This window comes from Cyprinodon tularosa, unplaced genomic scaffold (genome assembly GCF_016077235.1).
Source record: "Cyprinodon tularosa strain WSP-4 unplaced genomic scaffold, ASM1607723v1 ctg502, whole genome shotgun sequence".
NCBI classification, from domain to species: Eukaryota; Metazoa; Chordata; class Actinopteri; order Cyprinodontiformes; family Cyprinodontidae; genus Cyprinodon; species Cyprinodon tularosa.
In genome coordinates, this window is record NW_024039233.1 from 115679 (window position 1) to 135991 (window position 20313).

Genomic DNA, 20313 nt, shown 5'->3' on the forward strand with positions numbered 1-20313 from the left:
TACTGTAGAAAGTATTCACATCCCTTCTAAATGGGTGAGGGTATCTGCTTTGACTCGGCAGGAGCTGAAGCACCTGATCCTGGAAGCGGCCGACGGCTTCCTGTTTGTGGTGGCAGCAGAGACGGGCCGAGTCATCTACGTGTCAGACTCTGTGACCCCGGTGCTGAACCACCCGCAGTCAGAGTGGCTTGGCAGCACCCTGTATGAGCAGGTTCACCCCGACGACGTGGACAAGCTGAGGGAGCAGCTCAGCACCTCGGAGAACTCAATGACAGGTAGGAGTCGTAACATTTGCTCTCTGCGTATTATATTGGTTTCATTTTTCCATTTCTGACATTTCCACCTGGGAATGAAAAGCTTCTTGGGGGAAAATCTACCAGTTTATTTACCATTTAATGATGAATGCAGGTTCTATGGAGACTTAAAAGCTAAGATTAACCCTAAAATAGAAAGAGAGAGGCCTCTCACCATGGCTGCATATCTTTGTAGGGAGGTTCCTCACTGCTAATGAGCTGCAAACTCTCCCTTTCATTTCTGGCTGTTGATGGTCGGACAGGACGGATTCTGGACCTGAAGACGGGAACAGTGAAGAAGGAAGGACAGCAGTCTTCCATGAGGATGTGCATGGGCTCCCGGCGCTCCTTCATCTGCCGCATGAGGTCTGTGGTTGATCAGAAATGTAAAGCCTGGCGCAGTACTGCAGGGGGGGGGGGGGGCTATTACAGAGCATCGCCTGGATACGTGCATTCCTTATAACAGGGGCCAGTGTGTCTTTAAATCTCAGAATGAGTCCAGCTGTTGGTCTCAGAATCGTGTTGGATAACATTGAATGGCTCTGATGGGTCAGGAAGAAAGTTCTGGTTCCGTTTGAGGCAGGTCCGGATTCTAAAACATCTCCCAGATTTGATCATCACCCAGACCTCCATTCAGTCCATCATCTGAAGAGCTGCAGAACTCCCAGGACCAATGAGAGCATTGATGAGCCTGCCTCCTAGTAGGAACCTCTGATTGGCTCCTACTAGGAACCTCTGATTGGCTCCTACTAGGAACCTCTGATTGGCTCCTACTAGGAACCTCTGATTGGCTCCTACTAGGAACCTCTGATTGGCTCCTAGTAGAGCCTCTGATTGGCTCCTACTAGGAACCTCTGATTGGCTCCTAGTAGGAATCTCTGATTGGCTCCTACTAGGAACCTCTGATTGGCTCCTAGTAGAGTCTCTGATTGGCTCCTAGTAGGAACCTCTGATTGGCTCCTAGTAGAGCCTCTGACTGGCTCCTACTAGGAACCTCTGATTGGCTCCTAGTAGAGTCTCTGATTGGCTCCTAGTAGGAACCTCTGATTGGCTCCTAGTAGAGCCTCTGATTGGCTCCTACTAGGAACCTCTGATTGGCTCCTAGTAGAGTCTCTGATTGGCTCCTAGTAGGAACCTCTGATTGGCTCCTAGTAGGAATCTCTGATTGGCTCCTACTAGGAACCTCTGATTGGCTCCTAGTAGGAACCTCTGATTGGCTCCTACTAGGAACCTCTGATTGGCTCCTAGTAGGAACCTCTGATTGGCTCCTACTAGGAACCTCTGATTGGCTCCTACTAGGAACCTCTGATTGGCTCCTAGTAGAGTCTCTGATTGGCTCCTAGTAGGAACCTCTGATTGGCTCCTAGTAGGAACCTCTGATTGGCTCCTAGTAGGAACCTCTGATTGGCTCCTAGTAGAGAACCTCTAATTGGCTTCTATTAGGAACCTCTGATTCGCTCCTACTAGGAACCTCTGATTGGCTCCTACTAGGAACCTCTGATTGGCTCCTAGTAGAGAATCTCTTATTGGCTCCTACTAGGAACCTCTGATTGGCTCCTAGTAGGAACCTCTGATTGGCTCCTAGTAGGAACCTCTGATTGGCTCCTAGTAGGAACCTCTGATTGGCTCCTACTAGGAACCTCTGATTGGCTCCTAGTAGGAACCTCTGATTGGCTCCCAGTAGAGCCCCTGATTGGCTCCTAGTAGAGCCCCTGATTGGCTCCTAGTAGAGTCTCTGATTGGCTCCTAGTAGGAACCTCTGATTGGCTCCTAGTAGAGCCTCTGATTGGCTCCTAGTAGGAACCTCTGATTGGCTCCTAGTAGAGAACCTCTAATTGGCTTCTATTAGGAACCTCTGATTCGCTCCTACTAGGAACCTCTGATTGGCTCCTACTAGGAACCTCTGATTGGCTCCTAGTAGAGAATCTCTTATTGGCTCCTACTAGGAACCTCTGATTGGCTCCTAGTAGGAACCTCTGATTGGCTCCCAGTAGAGCCCCTGATTGGCTCCTAGTAGAGCCCCTGATTGGCTCCTAGTAGAGTCTCTGATTGGCTCCTAGTAGGAACCTCTGATTGGCTCCTAGTAGAGCCTCTGATTGGCTCCTACTAGGAACCTCTGATTGGCTCCTAGTAGAGTCTCTGATTGGCTCCTAGTAGGAACCTCTGATTGGCTCCTAGTAGAGCCTCTGATTGGCTCCTACTAGGAACCTCTGATTGGCTCCTAGTAGAGTCTCTGATTGGCTCCTAGTAGGAACCTCTGATTGGCTCCTAGTAGGAATCTCTGATTGGCTCCTACTAGGAACCTCTGATTGGCTCCTAGTAGGAACCTCTGATTGGCTCCTACTAGGAACCTCTGATTGGCTCCTAGTAGGAACCTCTGATTGGCTCCTACTAGGAACCTCTGATTGGCTCCTACTAGGAACCTCTGATTGGCTCCTAGTAGAGTCTCTGATTGGCTCCTAGTAGGAACCTCTGATTGGCTCCTAGTAGGAACCTCTGATTGGCTCCTAGTAGGAACCTCTGATTGGCTCCTAGTAGGAACCTCTGATTGGCTCCTAGTAGGAACCTCTGATTGGCTCCTAGTAGAGAACCTCTAATTGGCTTCTATTAGGAACCTCTGATTCGCTCCTACTAGGAACCTCTGATTGGCTCCTACTAGGAACCTCTGATTGGCTCCTAGTAGAGAATCTCTTATTGGCTCCTACTAGGAACCTCTGATTGGCTCCTAGTAGGAACCTCTGATTGGCTCCCAGTAGAGCCCCTGATTGGCTCCTAGTAGAGCCTCTGATTGGCTCCTAGTAGGAGCCGATCGATAGATTCCAGGTTTATTTTATTTAATCACCTTCAGTAATGATAAATTACTACTAATAATACATTATAATAATAATAATGTATTTATTATGATAATAATAAATAATAATATATGATTATAAAATGTCTTTATTCCCTGCTTCCTTCCTAGCCTCCTGGTATCAGAGCTAAGTTTGCTAAGCCTCTGTCCTTTTGTTGCTCAGCCTTCATGGCCGGTTTAGGTGATGCCATCTGCAAAAAGTCAAATGTTTATGATCTGATGAACTGCTGTTCACCACGCAGAGACAATCTCTCTGCTTCTCTGATTCTTCTCAGTCTGTAAAGGCACTTCCAGTGTTTTTAGTTCCTGCCGTCTGGACCGTGTTATCAGGAGTCTGTCTAATGTTTGCTTTTCCTTGTTTAGATGCGGCAGTGCACCCCTGGACCACATCTCCCTAAATCGCCTGTCCAACATGAGGAAGAGATACAGGTAGAGTCCAAACGGCTGCCTTGATCCAGAGTTTTAGGGATTTACTAACTTTAAAGTTTGGGGAAAAAAGGAGTTAGGGTCTTTGATGCTCACTGCACCCTAATGGTGGAGGGTTAGATTCACTGGTGGAGGGTTAGATTCACTGGTGGAGGGTTAGATTCACTGGATAACTTCAAGGAGAAATAAAGTTGATGGGATGAAAAAGTAATTACATATTTCCAGAGTAAATCTGAAGGAACTGCTGCTCTGTCTGATCTTTAAATCACAGATAGTCCTTCTGTATTTCCCTTTTTAGATGAATAAAGCATTTTTAAAATGACTTTGAGCAGAATTTCTGTCCATGGTGCTCACCCTCATCAGAAACACCTCCAGAGCCGTCCTCTAACCGTTTGGGACTGTTTCAGTTAACAGGAAGCAGTGGGGTTTATCTGATCAGTGATCAGCTCTGGATCAACAAACCACAGAATCATGTTTTATGTGAAAAGGTCTGAATGACGGGTTGTTTTGTCATGTTGCATGTTGCTATGTCTCTCTATTCATCTTGGGCAGGAACGGCCTGGGCCCGTCCAAGGAAGGAGAGGCTCAGTACTCTGTGGTGCATTGCACTGGATACATCAAAGCATGGCCCCCTGCAGGTAAACAGGTGTACTGCAGCCGCCTGTGACGTCAGGCCACTGCTGTTTTTAGTTAAAAACTGTTTTTGATGCCAACAGTGAGGATTTCAGGGGAACACCCAGGAGTCCCTGGTATCTGGCAGGTCTTTAGATGAACGTTTCACACTAGTTAAACCAAATGTTCACTTAAAACTAAATCATTTAAATTCTTTCAATGAAGCAGACTTCTACAATAAGTCAATAAGAGAGTTTTCTCTGCAGAACAGGAAGGTCATGTCTATGAATACATTTGATCTGTTCAGCAGTTTTCAAGATGCTTTGCAGAAGCAGAGCATCAAGAAGACATAAAGGAGTCGTTGTAGATGAAAAGGCCCATTTAGATCTGTGAAGCTGCAGAGGAGAGAGTCCGCGCCTCTGTACTTAAACACACCTTTTCCATCATTTTTCATGCTTTCATTTCTCTAACCTCTGTTACATCATGGGAACAGCTGCCTTCTAGCTTGACTAAAGATGGTGGCTGCTGACGGAGGAAGGCATCATTTCATCCACCTGTGCTTGAGCTGAGACGGGGGGGCGGAGCTTAGAAACCGCTGCTGTAGGGGAGGGGGGTGGGAAGCAAAGGATGCTGATGATCAAGGGCCTTAAAGCTACAGTGTGTAATAATTACAGGCATATAAAGTCAGAAATTTAATATATTATACATAACTATGTTATTTATCATCACCTATGAGCTCAGCCTTTTAACCATAATATTTGCGTTGCCTTAGAATTCGTTATTTATAATTACATAGGAGCGGGTCTCGCAGCCATGGAGGCTGACATCTTTGCGCTACGGCAAGCGCAGAGGCAACAAACTAGCGATTGCGAGATCTCCCATGATGCTCGAAAATAACTACGGCAAGTTGAGAGAGATGAACTGAGACGGTACTGAACAGTAGATGGCAGTATTATGCCTGAGAAGCGTTTAGTCTGCCTGAAACCAAAGAAGAAGAAGAAGCAGGTATACTGCGCCTCAGTAACAAGAAAGGTGAACAAGGCGGCAGGCGTGAGTGACTTTGCAAACTGTTTGGCACTGTGTGGCCAAACATCAGACGAATGGAGGATCATGCCTACTCTGTATCACAACGAAAAGCGGCGGGCACCGAACCCCCGTCATCTAAGAAGCGGAAACACGACGAGAATAAACGCAAGCGTGACAAGAAACGACAAAAAACACGGATCAACATTGGCACGGCATTTACACGATGGAAGTCACTGATGGAGGAAAAAGGTTTTCAAAGTGACGCTCAAGTTGCCAGTTTTCTCTTGGACAGGTAATTAATCCTATACACACAATTGTCTAATATCACTGCAGTTTTTGGAGTACAGGATGCTCAGACCTGTCTAAAACAATAACATGCTGCGTGATGATGCTGTTACTCTCCAGTATACTTATTCAGCAACGTCCCTGACGTTTCATAGGTAATGATTCAGTAATTTTCTGTAAAATAATTTTCTGGATATATACCTCGGTTACTTCTCTCCGGCTCCTTTGGAGATCTTCAAGCCTTTCCTCCTCTGCTCTCACCCCGCTGGCACCCCTCCCTCGCCTGGCCCTAGCTGCACGGCCTCCCTGTCCTCGCCTGTCCCGTAACGCTCGCCGTACTGTTGGGGGGGAGAAGCGGTGGGGGGGAGATGTTCATGTTGCTGCGGTCTGCAGTCTGACCGCTAGATGTCGCTGAAAATTACACACTGTAGCTTTAAGACTTTTGAGAAGGATCTAAAAAAAAAAAAAAAGCACAAGCCTGATTAGATAGTTAGTGTGTGTGGGGTGGTGATGTATAGACCAGTGGGTTCTAAGTGCGACAGAGGCCTGGATACGGCTTTTTATGATCTAACAACATTTCACTAAGCTAACCGGCCTTCATTCATCCAGCACTGAAACAGAGTCAGTCACATCTAAATGCTGTTTCTGTCTGTCTGCCTGTGAAACGCAGGAATGACCATTCCAGAGGAGGACACAGAGGCGGGGCAAACAGGAAAGTACTGCCTGGTGGCCATTGGCAGACTGCAGGTGGGTTTCAGCTCATGGTCATCTTCTCTGATACCTAGCATGCAAACACATCAGCCGCTGGATAACACGGCGCTCATATGCAGCAGCAGCCTAGAGCCTGCAGAGCAAGACCCTTAACCTCACACTGCTCCCCGGGCGCCGCTAATGGCAGCCTACTGCTCCCCAGGGGGAGGGGTTAAATGCAGAGAGGGAATTTGGTTGCTCTGTACTGCTGACGGTGGAATGAGAGTAAAAAGCTGATAATTATTACATGATGTAAAGCTTTGAAATGTTATTACTGGATGATCTGTTATCTTTACGGGCTCGATGTTAACCATCGCCCGATCTCCCAGGGCAAGTCGTTTTTATTGTTGGCAGAGTACACATTTCATTGCAAATTTAATTTCAGTGCAATGATCGCAAAAAAAATTATCAGTCAAAATTACTTTAAAATCACGAACATTCGATGAAAACAACCCAGAAGCGTTGTCAGCGCCATTTTTGTTGTTTTGTACACATTCTTGCATGATTTGAAAAAGGTGCGTGATTTTCCGCCAAATGGCGTGATTTTTGTCCGGTAATTGGCGCGAATCAGACACATTTTTTTCAACTTGGCAGGCTAAAAAAAAAAAACACATGGCAAAAGTTATGTACAGTAACACACCCTCCACCTATTTTACCCTCCACCCAGATAACCCTGGATTTAAAATTATCGGTCAGGGATTAGGAAGATTTGCATAATTGTATGCCATGCGCACAGTGTAAATATGGCTATCATTTGGCAGTCTTCTGTACAGTGATGCAGGTCAGTCATTAAAAAATGTTCATTAATTTTTTTCTCTTAGACATTGGAGAGGTGCATTTAGATGTTATAGAGCTAAACATGTTAAATTGGTGACCTGTTATGTTATTATTATTGTCTTGTTGCTGCATTTATTTTGTCAGGGAAAACTAATCCTGAGTCAGTTAAAAGTTCTGAAATGATGTCAGACTGTGGAAACCCTGAATAAAATAACTGTATAATGATTCTCTAGAAAAGTCACATTATATTAATAGTATTATCTTGTATAAACATACCGTGACTCTAAAATAAAAGTTATTTATTTGTGACATTGACTTCTGTCTTGTGATTTATCTTAAGTTTTTAACCCGTCAAGTTGTTTTTAGATTTCTAACATTACAATTTATATTTTTCCAAGCACACAACAGTTTAAAGCAAAGTTTGAAAAGAATGTGCAGGAAGGATTGAAAAGCATGTTAACACGATAATGTAGGCTTGAGTTCATTAAATGACGCATGCATATACACACCAGGAACCTGGAAACTTAAAAAATACTGAATTACAAAAAACATTTAAAAAACAAACATGTTTCATTGATTTATATACAAAAATGAATATTAGGAACTATATTTATCAAACATTATACTGGGCAAGGAAAAATAGTTTCTGGGCAAATTAAATGTGAAAGTCACTTGCCCTTTGGGCAAGTGGTAAAAATCCTTAACGTCGACCTCTGCTTTAAGATAATCAAATGATGAGACTGAGATGGAAAACTAGCAGCAGGACGATGATCTGATGGAGTCTCTAAATACAGGAAGGAAGGAATGTTGTTTCCTGTCGTTGGCGCTCACACCTCCTGTCCTTAAAGTAGCACCGGTCAGTGGGCCGGTTTTCACTCACCATGGTTCTGACCATCTGATAGACATTCCTGTCGTAGCACGTCCAGAAGGCCGCTGCCTTCCTGTTTAAAGAAGGAAAAGCATAACCATAAGGGATGCACGATATTGGGATTTTGGCCGATATCCGATATGCCGATATTTTAAAACTCATGTAGCCGATAACCGATATCGATACCGATGTTAAAGGTGGACAAAAATAAGTAGTCATTGAAAATAGCAGTTTTGTTATCCATTTCTGACACTTTGAAAAATAATATACTCAAATATATTTTCATATGCTGATATCAAATTGATTTTTAAAAAACGCGGTATCGATCTATTTTACTTTCAAAATCTCGTGACATTTCATCGTTCTGTTACAAACTCTTGTGATTTACAAATTCTTGAGAGATTTTGTTAGTTAAATAGATCGATACCGCGTCAATATATCAACATATAAAAATATGGCAAAATTTAGTGAATTTTTGGGGTATTTCGTAGCATAACGATGACATATAGCAATATTTCATTAGTAAAAGAGATTGATATGGTGTTTTTAAATGGCAATATATCAGCATATGAAGATATTGTGATATTTTAATGTATCAATATTTTTTCCCTCGTCTTTAGAAGTTTTTGAGGAAGAAGAAGAAGAAGTATTTTTTATTTTTTTTTCAGACTTTAGAAACTCAGAAGCTGATCAAATATCGGGTTAAATATCGGTGGGGTGGCCGATGTCCGATATTCAGTTTTAAGGCCGATACAGGCCGATACCGATAGGGGGCCGATTATATCGTGTATCCCTAATCACCATTTTACGCTTTCAACCAATAAACGTCCTTTAATTTGAACAATTTATCAGAAAGACGTTTCGAAAGCCACATTATTTCCCTTTATAGTGTCGCTATGTAAATAGGGACCTAAATACGTCTTCGACTCAGGGAAACTGCACAAGACAAATAACAGGTTATTTAACATGTTCCTTTCTGCAGCAGTTAAACTATTAGATATTAGGAGCTGTGGAGTGTGAGGTTAATGACTGGATGCTCCTCCTGCAGGTGACCAGCTCTCCCGTCTCCATGGATTTGAACGGCCTGTCTGTTCCTACAGAGTTCCTCTCCCGTCACAACTCCGACGGCGTCATCACCTTTGTTGACCCTCGTTGTATTAATGTCATCGGTTATCAACCTCAGGTGAGCTCATGCAGATTCCACAGCAGGAAGCAGCTGTTTTCATTTTCTGTTTTGGAAACATCAGATAAATCTGACGAAGCAAAGAATCTGATACTGACCTTCATATAAACAGGTACAGGACATATTATATGGAAAATAATGAGATTTGTTCTAGACTTACAGATATTTATTTATTTATCTGAGACTACGGTGGCCAGCAGGTGCAAACACAAAACTGGACTAACCCACCAAACAGATGAAAAGAAATAAAGCGAAATGCTGCTGTGACAGATGATAGAGAGCAGCTGTGGATAAAGAGCTGCTGCAGCAGCCAGAAGGATCCCTGCTTTAACACATATGAACCATCATATGAAGCTTCTGACTAAAACACTGTGTGGTGTGGAGGCTGCAGCGCCTCAGACTGGAAGAAGGTGAGAACAGCAGAGAGGATCATGGGGGCTCCTCTTCCCTCCATTAAAGACATTTCATCCCAGCGCTGCGTGTCCCGTGACATTATCAGTGACCCCTCACCCCCCACCATGGACTGTTCTCCCTGCTGCCCTCTGGGAAGAGGCTTCACAGCATTCAATGCAGGACCAGCAGGTTCTGCAGCAGCTTCTTCCGCACCGCCATCAGGCTGATGAACTGTTGAAACTCTAAATCAGAGACTCTGCATCGCACTGATGACATCATATCTGCGCTAAATGGCAAAGTTCTCAAATCCCTTTAAATAGAACTCAGCTCAGTGTTTCTACTGCATTTTGCAACATATTCTACTGATCATTGCTGCTCTTTATAAAGGCAGATGTTCAGTTCACTGTTGGAAGGCCGTATGCATCGGAATGTCTAAACTAAATAAAGTTTGTCTCTCCCTGTTGGACAGGTGAATATTACCTCCTGCATCACCTGGGGTTAGACGTGATGCATGAGGCTACATTCACCTGTGCTAAGTAACCCTTTGCTCTGTTTCCTCAGGATCTCTTGGGAAAGGATATTCTGGAATTCTGTCATCCTGAGGACCAGAGTCACCTTAGAGAAAGCTTCCAACAGGTAGGTTTGCTAACGGGATGGTATGGGGGGGGGTCCTGAACTTCAGCTGTTAATAGAGAGGTTCTGAATGCTAAAGCTCTAAATGAGCTCAGAGCATGGTCCTTACATGTATACCAAGCAATAGAGAAGCTGTTTATGAAGAAGCTCTCCTCCTCCTCCGTATCAGCCCACCACATGGACCCCATGCAGGCAAAGGGCTAACTGAGGCCATGCTAACCTGAACAAAGTCCACAGCTCTTCAGACATGTGAGAATGTCAGCAGCTCTCTGGATGAAAGGCTTTCTGCAGAGAGCCCCCTACCTGTAGATAAAGTCCCATCTGAAGGCAGGTGGTCCACAGGATCGCGTCTCCACTCTTCTTCTTCTCTTTGTTCGCTAATGAGCAGCGTTTTAAAGTTCTCACCTTCAGCTTATTAATATCCTGATGACGTGGGAGTGGAAGGTGGCCCGCTTCCTTCTGACTGCTCACCTCACATTCAGAACATGGACCAGCTTCGCTCCGGGTTCAGTGGCAGCTTTCTGGACTTTAATGTCAGCCAAACCAGAGAGTTAGTTTAGGGGGAGTCTGGGAGCTGCAGGAACCAGACTATCTTTTAAACTCATCATCATGAGAGGACAGGAAGGGTAGCCAGTGGTCCGTTTAACAAACCCAGATCCTTAACTCTAAATAACTCTAGCCTAAAGTCAGAAACTCTGAGTGTTCGGTTTCACAACAGCTGCTATAAATTAGTTCAATCAATTTAAACTAGAATTTAGCACGTGCATAACAAGTGTGAAAAGCCATGATCAGTGGAGCACCGATTTGACGAGGTACCATGACAACAGGCAACAGGAAGTGCCTGTTTCACCCCACTGGAACTAGAGATTTAATGAAGAAATAATGTGTTTAGAAGACAGAGAAACAGCTCTACAGCTGCCAAGATTGCTGCTCCAGTTGATTTAAGTTTATATGAAGTGGGCTATGGCAGGCCGTTTTTACATTTATTATAAGCACTCTCCTCTCCGTTGTTTAATTTGTAGATCACTAAAACAAGATTCTTTCTGATCACAATCACACTCCTAGACTGAACTGTAAGGGAGGAGGGCCAAATAGGTTTAGCGCCACCGCAACACGGGAGTCAGAATTACATGCAGGAGCAAAAGGATAAAAATAAACCGGAGGAAGAAAAACATGAATCGATACTCTTGCGGACGTGTCGATGGAGCGGGCCGTGAATGAGACAGACTGAGGAAGGATGGAGTGTTGATGAAGGAACAGAATGATGGCTACCATCAGTTTCAGTATGGCAGCAGAAACCAGACTGGAACTGCTCAGATTGATCATTTGAAGTTAGACGGACGGGAAGTTGGGGAAAGGCATGTTTTTACCAATTAATGGCAAGTTAGAAAGGGGTAAAAGGTTATTGTAAATCTAAGGATCTGGTCAAGGTTCCTTCAGTGCCGTTTTAAATATGAAAGATTCCAGAGGTAGGAGAGGAGAGAACGATGGCGGCTAACGATGCGAGGCTGGCGCTAACTCCCACCGCCCAGTGACTTCCCACTCTCTCCTCTCCTTAGCCACAGCACTTATCTCCAGTTCTTATGTTGATCCTGACCTGGTGACATAGAAAAGGCCCAGAATGCTGAGGGAATGGTGGCGGCAGAGTTCAAACTCTGATCCCTGTTTCTGCTGTCCTGCAGGTGGTGAAACTGAAGGGACAGGTGTTATCTGTCATGTATCGCTTCCGCTTGAAAAACAGGGAGTGGATGCTGATCAGAACCAGCAGCTTCACCTTCCAGAACCCGTACTCCGATGAGATCGAGTACATCATCTGCACCAACACCAACGTCAAGTAAGTTACTTCACATCCTCTGCATTGCTGTATAGTTTCATTCTTAGAAGTTAAACTAGGAGAAGTTTTAAAGAATGTGTTGCAACTGCCCCACCCACCCCCACCCACCCGGCCTTAATAAGGAACACTTGCATTACAAAGTTCTCCAGATATAAACCATATAAAAAGAGCTGATGCATATTTCCTTCATCCTCCTTCTGGGCAACCTTTACCTCCTTTCTCTTCATTTTAGCTGAAAGGAAAGTAAAAACTAAATGACTAATACTGACATCCCCTGGTTTCATCCTAACATAAATGTCATTCTCCAGCACGGTTAGCGTTGTGCCCATGCACAAAACTTAATAACATTCAACATGTCAATCTGCTCTATCCAGAACCGGTCAAGTGGAAAAGTTTTAGTTTCACCTGGTTTAATTTTATAAAAAATCTTCTTTAAGGAACCTTTGGCTGTCCGACTATTAATCAATTAATCTAAAAATGAACAAACAGATTAACCAATGTGCAAATCATTGTGTAATGGTTAGTTGCAGCTTTAATCTAAATAAATGAACCTGGTCATTGTGTTCCATAACGAGAAAATCTCTTGTTGCTGCAGTCTGACCACACATGCTGCTGAAAATGACAGACTGCAGCTATAAATGTACAGGAAATCCTCCAAACATCATTCTCCATCTGACTCTTTGAATCGCACCTTTTCTGTAGCAGAAATATCAGATAAATTAGAAGAAATGTGACTAAATGCACATTAAATTATCTCTTATTGATGGTTTCAATTCCTCTGGACAGTCTCAACACTCACACTGTGAGGGTGGCTACAGGTGTGGCTAACCTTTGGCTAAGCGTGGCCATCTTCTAGCTCCGCCCCTCAGTGTATGAAGCTGCTGATGTGTATCTATTGTTGTTTTTTCAGGCAGTTGCAGCAGCAGCAGGCAGAGTTAGAGGTTCACCAGAGAGACGGTCTCGCAGCGTATGATCTCTCCCAGGTAATCCCCTTTAAAGCGGTCCTATAGTCCATCAGTCAACAGGAAATGGGACGGATTTCCCTTCAGTCAAAGGTGTTTGGAGATGAACATTTTCATTCATTTTCATTCCCAGCATTTTGGGTCCTCTTTATCCTCATGATTTCCATCAGTTGTGGAACATTATAGATTTTTAGAATCACTTACAAGAACATCCGTAAATCTCCTGAACTGTGAAGGTGGTAACAGAAAATGGTCTTAAAGCCTGATTTCACTCTTTCTATGATATTAAGTATAACTGATTGCTGTGGTGTGAGAGAGCTGTCAGTAGAAGTGTTTATGTGCAGGTTGATCGAATTTGTAAATACAGGTTGTTTGTTTAACTCATAAATAGAGGTTGCACCAAATGTTAATGTTTAATGTTCAAATGTTGAACGATGACTCGAGTGAAACGACCATGGAAACGGTGAATTTAAGCGAGCGAAACGACCATGGAAACGGTGAATTTAAGCGAGCGAAACGACCATGGAAACGGTGAATTTAAGCGAGCGAAACGACCATGGAAACGGTGAATTTAAGCGAGCGAAACGACCATGGAAACGGTGACTTTAAGAGAGCGAAACGACCAGAGAAACGGTGACTTTAAGAGAGCGAAACGACCAGAGAAACGGTGACTTCAAGTGAGCGAAACGACCATGGAAACGGTGATTTTAAGTGAGCGAAACGACCAGAGAAACGGTGACTTTAAGAGAGCGAAACGACCAGAGAAACGGTGACTTCAAGTGAGCGAAACGACCATGGAAACGGTGATTTTAAGTGAGCGAAACGACCAGAGAAACGGTGACTTTAAGAGAGCGAAACGACCAGAGAAACGGTGACTTCAAGTGAGCGAAACGACCATGGAAACGGTGACTTTAAGAGAGCGAAACGACCAGAGAAACGGTGACTTCAAGTGAGCGAAACAACCATGGAAACGGTGACTTTAAGAGAGCGAAACGACCAGAGAAACGGTGACTTTAAGAGAGCGAAACGACCAGAGAAACGGTGACTTTAAGAGAGTGAAACGACCAGAGAAACGGTGACTTCAAGTGAGTGAAACGACCAGAGAAACGGTGACTTTAAGAGAGCGAAACGACCAGAGAAACGGTGACTTCAAGTGAGTGAAACGACCAGAGAAACGGTGACTTTATGTGAGCGTGATGACCATATTTTTAAACACATTTACCTACTTATTTGGACATATACACAAATGAAGCGCTGTGACAACATGAACCCCATGCTGTTAGACTGACAGTGGCTCACCAAGGAAGAGGAAGGAGCTGAAGTCCTGACAGAAAGGAGCAAACATTCCAGGGATGTGGAAGACCTCCTGCCTTGTTCCAGAATCAAAGGAGACTCAGCCAGCAGTCCTCAGTGATTATAGACCTCCTGCCTTGTTCCAGGACCAAAGAAGACTCAGCCAGCAGTCCTCAGTGACTATAGACCTGCTGTCTTAACACCGTTTATCATGGAGGTCATTGTCAAAAAAGTTAAAAGCAATCCTTTATCCAGCAGCCCAACAAAGCCTTGTTTTTTCTTAGAAAACGTGCAAATAGAAACGGATGAACGGGTCCACCCCTTTGAATGGGGGTCGTTTGCATTCTTTGTTAGCCTGTAATGCCCCATACCTGTCTATGTCTCTGAAAGGGACTAAAGGCTTTGTTGGGCTACTGTAGAAAACCTGGAACTCAACACTATTTCTGACATTTTGATTTGAAAAAGCTTCCTGAATGGAAGAGAAACGTCTTCAAACTTGGAAACAAAGTCCAGTGGATTGATTTTACCTTGTTTGGAATGACTCTGACCTGGATGACTGAGAATCTTCACCTTTAAACATGAAGGGCCTCCCCCCAAACACCAGACCTCATTCAGTCGTTGGTTTTTAGGCTAAATCTGGTCGGTCTGTTATAGTCTGGATTTAGTCCAGAAATCATCATTGAACATTGGGCTGTGATTGGTCGCTCTGATTTTTTCCCTCTTTAGTCCAATAATAGACGTTTCAAACCCAGTTTTCAACAATCTGAAAGTAACCAAATGTAGACGTCGTTTGAACGTAAATCATGTCGTCTTTTCAGCCAGTTTCTGCTGGGTGGGTTAGAGCAGGCAGTCACAGTTCAGTCCCACAGAAGACTCAGGTTAAAGAGCCGTAACATGAATCTAATTGTGGTTTTAAAAACAGTAGATGATGATATATTTTGGAAGACACATGGATGGGGTAGAATGTGAGGTGGAGGATTATAAATACCAAGAGTAACTGTGCAGTCTGCAGTGAGCACCAGAGCAGCCATGACTTCCTCAGGAAGCTTGGGTCCTTCAGCGTTTGGAGGAAGATGCTGCCCCTCTTCATCTACTGGGGTAACAGCATCAGGCCTGTCCTAGAAGCTCCTGATGATGGACAACTTTAATAGTCCTCTTCAGACTGCAGTCAGAGGCTCCTCCAGATCCTGTTCAAGGCAGACCATACCACAGATCCTCCCTGCTGTCACAGCTTCCATCACTTTATCTCCCTGTGAGAGTAGGACAGATCCACTGATGAATGCTTAATAGTGTTTCTCCCTTCAGGTACCTGTGGCAGGAGTCAGCAGTGGCGTCCATGATGCTGGGAAAAGCATTGAGAAGACAGAGACCCTGTTCTCCCAGGAGAGAGATCCACGCTTTGCTGAGATGTACACCAGCATATCTGGCTGTAAGTCACATGTTTGCTAAAACTCTTTGGATGGGCTTTTGTGTAACAGCAGCTTTTTATCCAAAGCGGGAGACAAGAAGATGATGGTTCCTTCCTCCACGGCGGGAGGACAGCCCCTCTACACCCAGAGCTCTCCTTTTCAGCAGGGCCACTCTGGAAAGAGCTTCAGGTGCGGTGCAACCATGTTGGCCCATCCAGGGGTTCCCTCCCTCACAGCAGACCCTTACAAGGTTTTTTTCCTTCCCAGTTCTTCGGTAATTCATGTTCCTGGTGTTAACGACATCCAGTCCTCGGGATCGTCCAATCAGAACCTGGCTCAGATCTCCAGACAGCTGAACCCAGGCCAGGTGGCATGGTCAGGCAACCGGCCCCCATTCACAGGACAGGTGGGTGATTCTCACGAAAATCAGATGTAGACTTTTAAAGGCAAATTTTCTTTCTGGAATGCAAGATTGAAGTCTTAAGTTTCTAGAAACACGATTTTTATTCAGTTTGGTACATTTCTTCTTAATTTTTACTGCAGTTTTAGTCTGCCTGAGCTCAAGAAATTCTCATTACCGCAACATAAAATCACATCAGAAAAATGTTTAGAAATTATGCATTTATGACTTTTTAAATAAATGTTAGTAACAGTTATGCTAAGAGGTGTATTAAAAACCAGGAATTATTATATTTGAAGTAAAGTATTGTATTCAAATTTTATGATTTGTCTCATTACCGCAACACACTTAATGATTTATAGTCTGTCTTTTTAGGATATCTTACTGCAAAAATACTTATATATATTTATATTTTATAGAGATAATGTATGGAGCACTCTATTTTATCTAAGTACCCCTACAAACTTAAAGCGGTTTGTAGTAATTCAATAATTTGCAAATAACTATGTGTTGCGGTAATGAGAATGATGTTTCGGAAATGAGTTTCAATGTTTCAGAGATGAGAATTATTGTATAGGTCCATAAGGATTCCTATTCAACAGCTAATATCTCTGGTAAATGTTGGCATTACAAGCACATGGAGTATGAAGTCTGTGAATATTCAACAAATATAAATATCTATTACTGTAATTTTTTTTCGGCTCAGCCATATTCAACACAATATGGCATGTTCTGTGGAAGAAAAAAATATACAATGCGAATTAAAATGATTCTAATTATTGCATAACAAAGCTGTGACAATATCCCATTTAGGGCCATGTTAATGACACAAATATTTCAAAACAATTCATTAACCTATCACAGGGGTGGTGAGCCCCTTTCATTCGAGGGGCCACTTCACATTAATCCGAGGGCTGTAGAAGTCCTCCGAGGGCCTTACTACGAACAAAAATCAGGATTTCCCCCTGTACTTTAGGCCTATATCGAAGGCAGCCAGCTTTAAAACAGAACCCAGCTTCTCTAGGTCCCCTGAATATAACTTAATTGTATTGCAAATGTACTTTCTAAGTTTACTTTACAAAAAATGTCATATTTCATGCGAAGCTGCATAACCTTAAAACTATACCAGGGGCTGGATAAAACGGCCTTTAAGAGTCACAAACGGCCCTCGAAACACAGGTTCCCCGCCCCTGACCTGTCACAACATTTGGTTCTTATTCCAGTTTGAAATTTAGAACACGTAATACCATAATGTCAAACAACAGAAACACATAACATTTGCAAAAGAACTTTTATTTCATTTCGTCGTTAATTTTATTACAATTTTTTTTCTTTGGTGAATTCATTGTTCTGTTAGGATTAGGGTCTGCTTCCTCTCTTTGTGCTCCATCATTCTCAGTACTTCCATTCTCCATATTCTCCTGACTGGCAAAGGATTCTGGTGTCAAGTCCAGAAGTACTTGCTGCTGCTTTTTTCTTTTGTAATAATTTTGTGAGTTCTTCCGCCATTGTTGCTTTCTTCTTTCGAGCTGTTTGCTTGTCAGATCTTTAGTAGTTTTAAGTTTACCAGCTTCCTTACGTTTTTGATACCTTGAAGAAAAAAAAAACAGACCTTTTATTTATGCTCATGCTATATTTCTTTCAATCAATGGACTATGTACAAAATTGTGTGTATACCTATATTTGCTGAGGATGTAACTGTGTGTTCGGGTGTGTAGGCAATGTGTGCAGCAGATGAATGTTTGCATGGTAACATCATACAAGTGTGTCTCTCTGAGTGTGTGCTTTGGGAAATGTTTCCATTTCTCTGTGAGTGCAAGGCTTTGGATGGGTGTGAGTGCAACTGTCAAACCACCTAACATACATTACATATACTGTATATTTTCCCTGTTATCACTCTTTCCCCTAACCTTTCTCTCTCTTTCCTTTTGTGTTCCTCATGCAACATTGGATCGCTGTAAACTGTTGCCCTATGCTTTGCCAGCCTCTGTTGCGCTGAAGCCCTTTTCTTTTCACCTGATGCTTTCCTGTAACAAGATAGCACATGTAAAGACTGCACTTTTGCAAGAAGATTTAACCAAGTCATCATTATTGTTTCTATGGAAAGACTGGTCAGGCAGCTTAGCTGCAAAATGTCTATTCTATTCTATTCTTTATCACACGCTAATCCAACAAAAAGAAAAAAAAACAATATTAAATATTCATAATTTAATAATTTTCATAAAAATTTTCAAATAAGCCACCATACAGTACATAAATGTGGAAGATTACCGAGTCCTGCTAGGACTGGTGGGGAAACCGTATCTGGTGGGGAAACCGTATCTGAATAAAATGTACAATAATATAATACAAATGTGTAATAATAATATTATATAATACATATAACATAGGTCTACACTTAATAAATAATAATGTGCAATAAAAATAATGATATATTGAATTGAGCTGTTATTATGCATTCCCATCCTTTATGATGAAGGCCTACTATTTAATATTATAATATAATATAATGTAATATAACATAATATAACATAATATAATATAATATAATATATAGTATATAATATGATATAATTTCATATATAGTAATGCATAGTAAAATAAATATGATGTACAGTGAAATGAGGTTGAAATGTTACATTTTAAAATGTAATTAACAGCTATAGCAGCTCCTTTTAATGTATATCATATTTATTTTAGACTTTATATGTACATTATATTTATTTTTTCCTTTCATTCTCAGGATGCATTGGCTTTAACAGCTCATTCCAATGTATTCTCATCCACCGAAACACTGAGTCTCACTACCGCAACAGTTGCGGTGAATGATAATGGTGTTGCGGAGGATGAGTGACCTTTACCTTTATCGCTAGCTATTGGAGCACCATGAGGGTTAGCTAAACTTTTCTTAGCTGTTTATGTTTAGACCACAATAGGCTATATAATTACAGAAAAATAAAAGCATAAATATTCTTTAAGACTTCATAATGTCATGTTGCGGTAATGAGAATTAAAAAGTTACATAGGTGCAATAAGACCAAAGTTTTAACTTTTGTCTTGAGAGAGAAAAATAAAGCTGCTTACCTGGTAGACATCTTGAGTGTTACAGTCAATTCAGTCCCCCTCAAACAAAATGCCTTGCAAATATTTGTTCCTTGTTGATTTTATTGCTGATTCAAAATTGTTGCAGAGGATGAGAAAGTTGGTGTTGGACACATTTCTTTTTCTTATTATTTTCACTGTCTTTACCAACAGTCACCAAATACCCAATGTACTTTATTTGTGCTTATTAGTAGTATGATATTTTCTGAAATTTATTCTTTTTTATCTTTTTAATTAATAATATTTCAATCTTATACAGCACAATTTTAGTTCTGGACGCGTTGCGGTAATGAGAAAATTTACCATTAAATGTAAAAAAAAAAATACAAAATGTGTAAAAGGTATTGTGATTTGGAGTTATGTGCAATATAGTACATGAAAATGTGATTTAATTTATATATTTTTTATTTTTATAGAGTAAACTTTAATCATAAAAATGCTTTGTGACACCTATTTCTCATGATTTCATGAGAATCACCCAGGTAAACATCATGCTAGGGGGGGGCAGAACACTCATTTTAACATTGATGAATTCAATAAGCCCTTGGATCATATGGGACCTACTGAAAATTAAGTTTAGCTAACTAAACTAAGCTGGAGTGATTTGTAAAAAAGTTAGTGTAGAAAGTTCATAAGTTACAAAGTTTCTTTCACTCTAAGTGTTTTTCATTAATTTCTGATGAAATAACTTTTTTTAAACATATTAGGCCAAGTGGCTATTTCTTTTTCTAAATGTTACAAAGGTGATAAGGTCTTTCCTTGTCCTCCAATAACATTTTGAATTTTGTAGTATTTAACTGAGCGCCACATAAAGGGTTCTATATCTATAACATGATATACCATATCTATAACATGATATACAAAATCTATAACACCATGTAATTCAATTCTATTCAGTTTATTTCTATAGCTCCAATTCACATCATGTCATCTCAGGTCACTTTCCAGTTCACCAGATCATCCAGTCAGATTGATTCAAAGTTTTCTATCTAAGGGGTAGAATGTGCGGATGACGGACCGTTCAACAGAGCTATGGCTCTGGGTATCTATATGGTATACTGCTGTATATATCCTGCATAAAGTCCTCCATGTTCTGAGCGGCCTGTCAAAATAAAACTTTGCAGCTTTATAGTCTATCCTACAGCTATGCCTGCCTTGCTGATTAAAACATTTCAAAGTTAGACCCATGGCCTGTTTGAATGAAGAGCTTTAACAT

General features: G+C 42.0%; 1 protein-coding gene and 1 long non-coding RNA gene across 3 annotated transcripts in view; one reads left to right on the forward strand and one right to left on the reverse strand.

Moving 5' to 3' along the window:
• arnt2 (aryl-hydrocarbon receptor nuclear translocator 2) overlaps nt 1-20313 on the forward strand; it is a 39304-nt gene that overhangs the window by 10389 nt on the left and 8602 nt on the right. The window contains exons 5-17 of one of the 2 annotated variants that reach the window (XM_038303045.1): nt 62-275; nt 557-659; nt 3508-3573; nt 4123-4208; nt 6164-6240; nt 8937-9071; nt 10026-10100; nt 11780-11931; nt 12842-12914; nt 15492-15615; nt 15682-15784; nt 15863-16001; nt 19580-19697. In XM_038303045.1, coding sequence (XP_038158973.1) covers nt 62-275; nt 557-659; nt 3508-3573; nt 4123-4208; nt 6164-6240; nt 8937-9071; nt 10026-10100; nt 11780-11931; nt 12842-12914; nt 15492-15615; nt 15682-15784; nt 15863-16001; nt 19580-19681 — 1449 coding nt within the window. In that variant the 3' untranslated portion in view covers nt 19682-19697. Of the gene's footprint in view, nt 1-61; nt 276-556; nt 660-3507; nt 3574-4122; nt 4209-6163; nt 6241-8936; nt 9072-10025; nt 10101-11779; nt 11932-12841; nt 12915-15491; nt 15616-15681; nt 15785-15862; nt 16002-19579; nt 19698-20313 lie in introns of those variants that run through there. The other variant, XM_038303044.1, reaches the window with a different exon arrangement.
• LOC119795186 lies at nt 17452-19091 on the reverse strand. The gene is made up of 3 exons (XR_005282305.1): nt 19080-19091; nt 17906-18022; nt 17452-17585 (listed from the first exon to the last, which is right to left on the reverse strand). It is a non-coding gene; the product is annotated as an uncharacterized LOC119795186 (long non-coding RNA).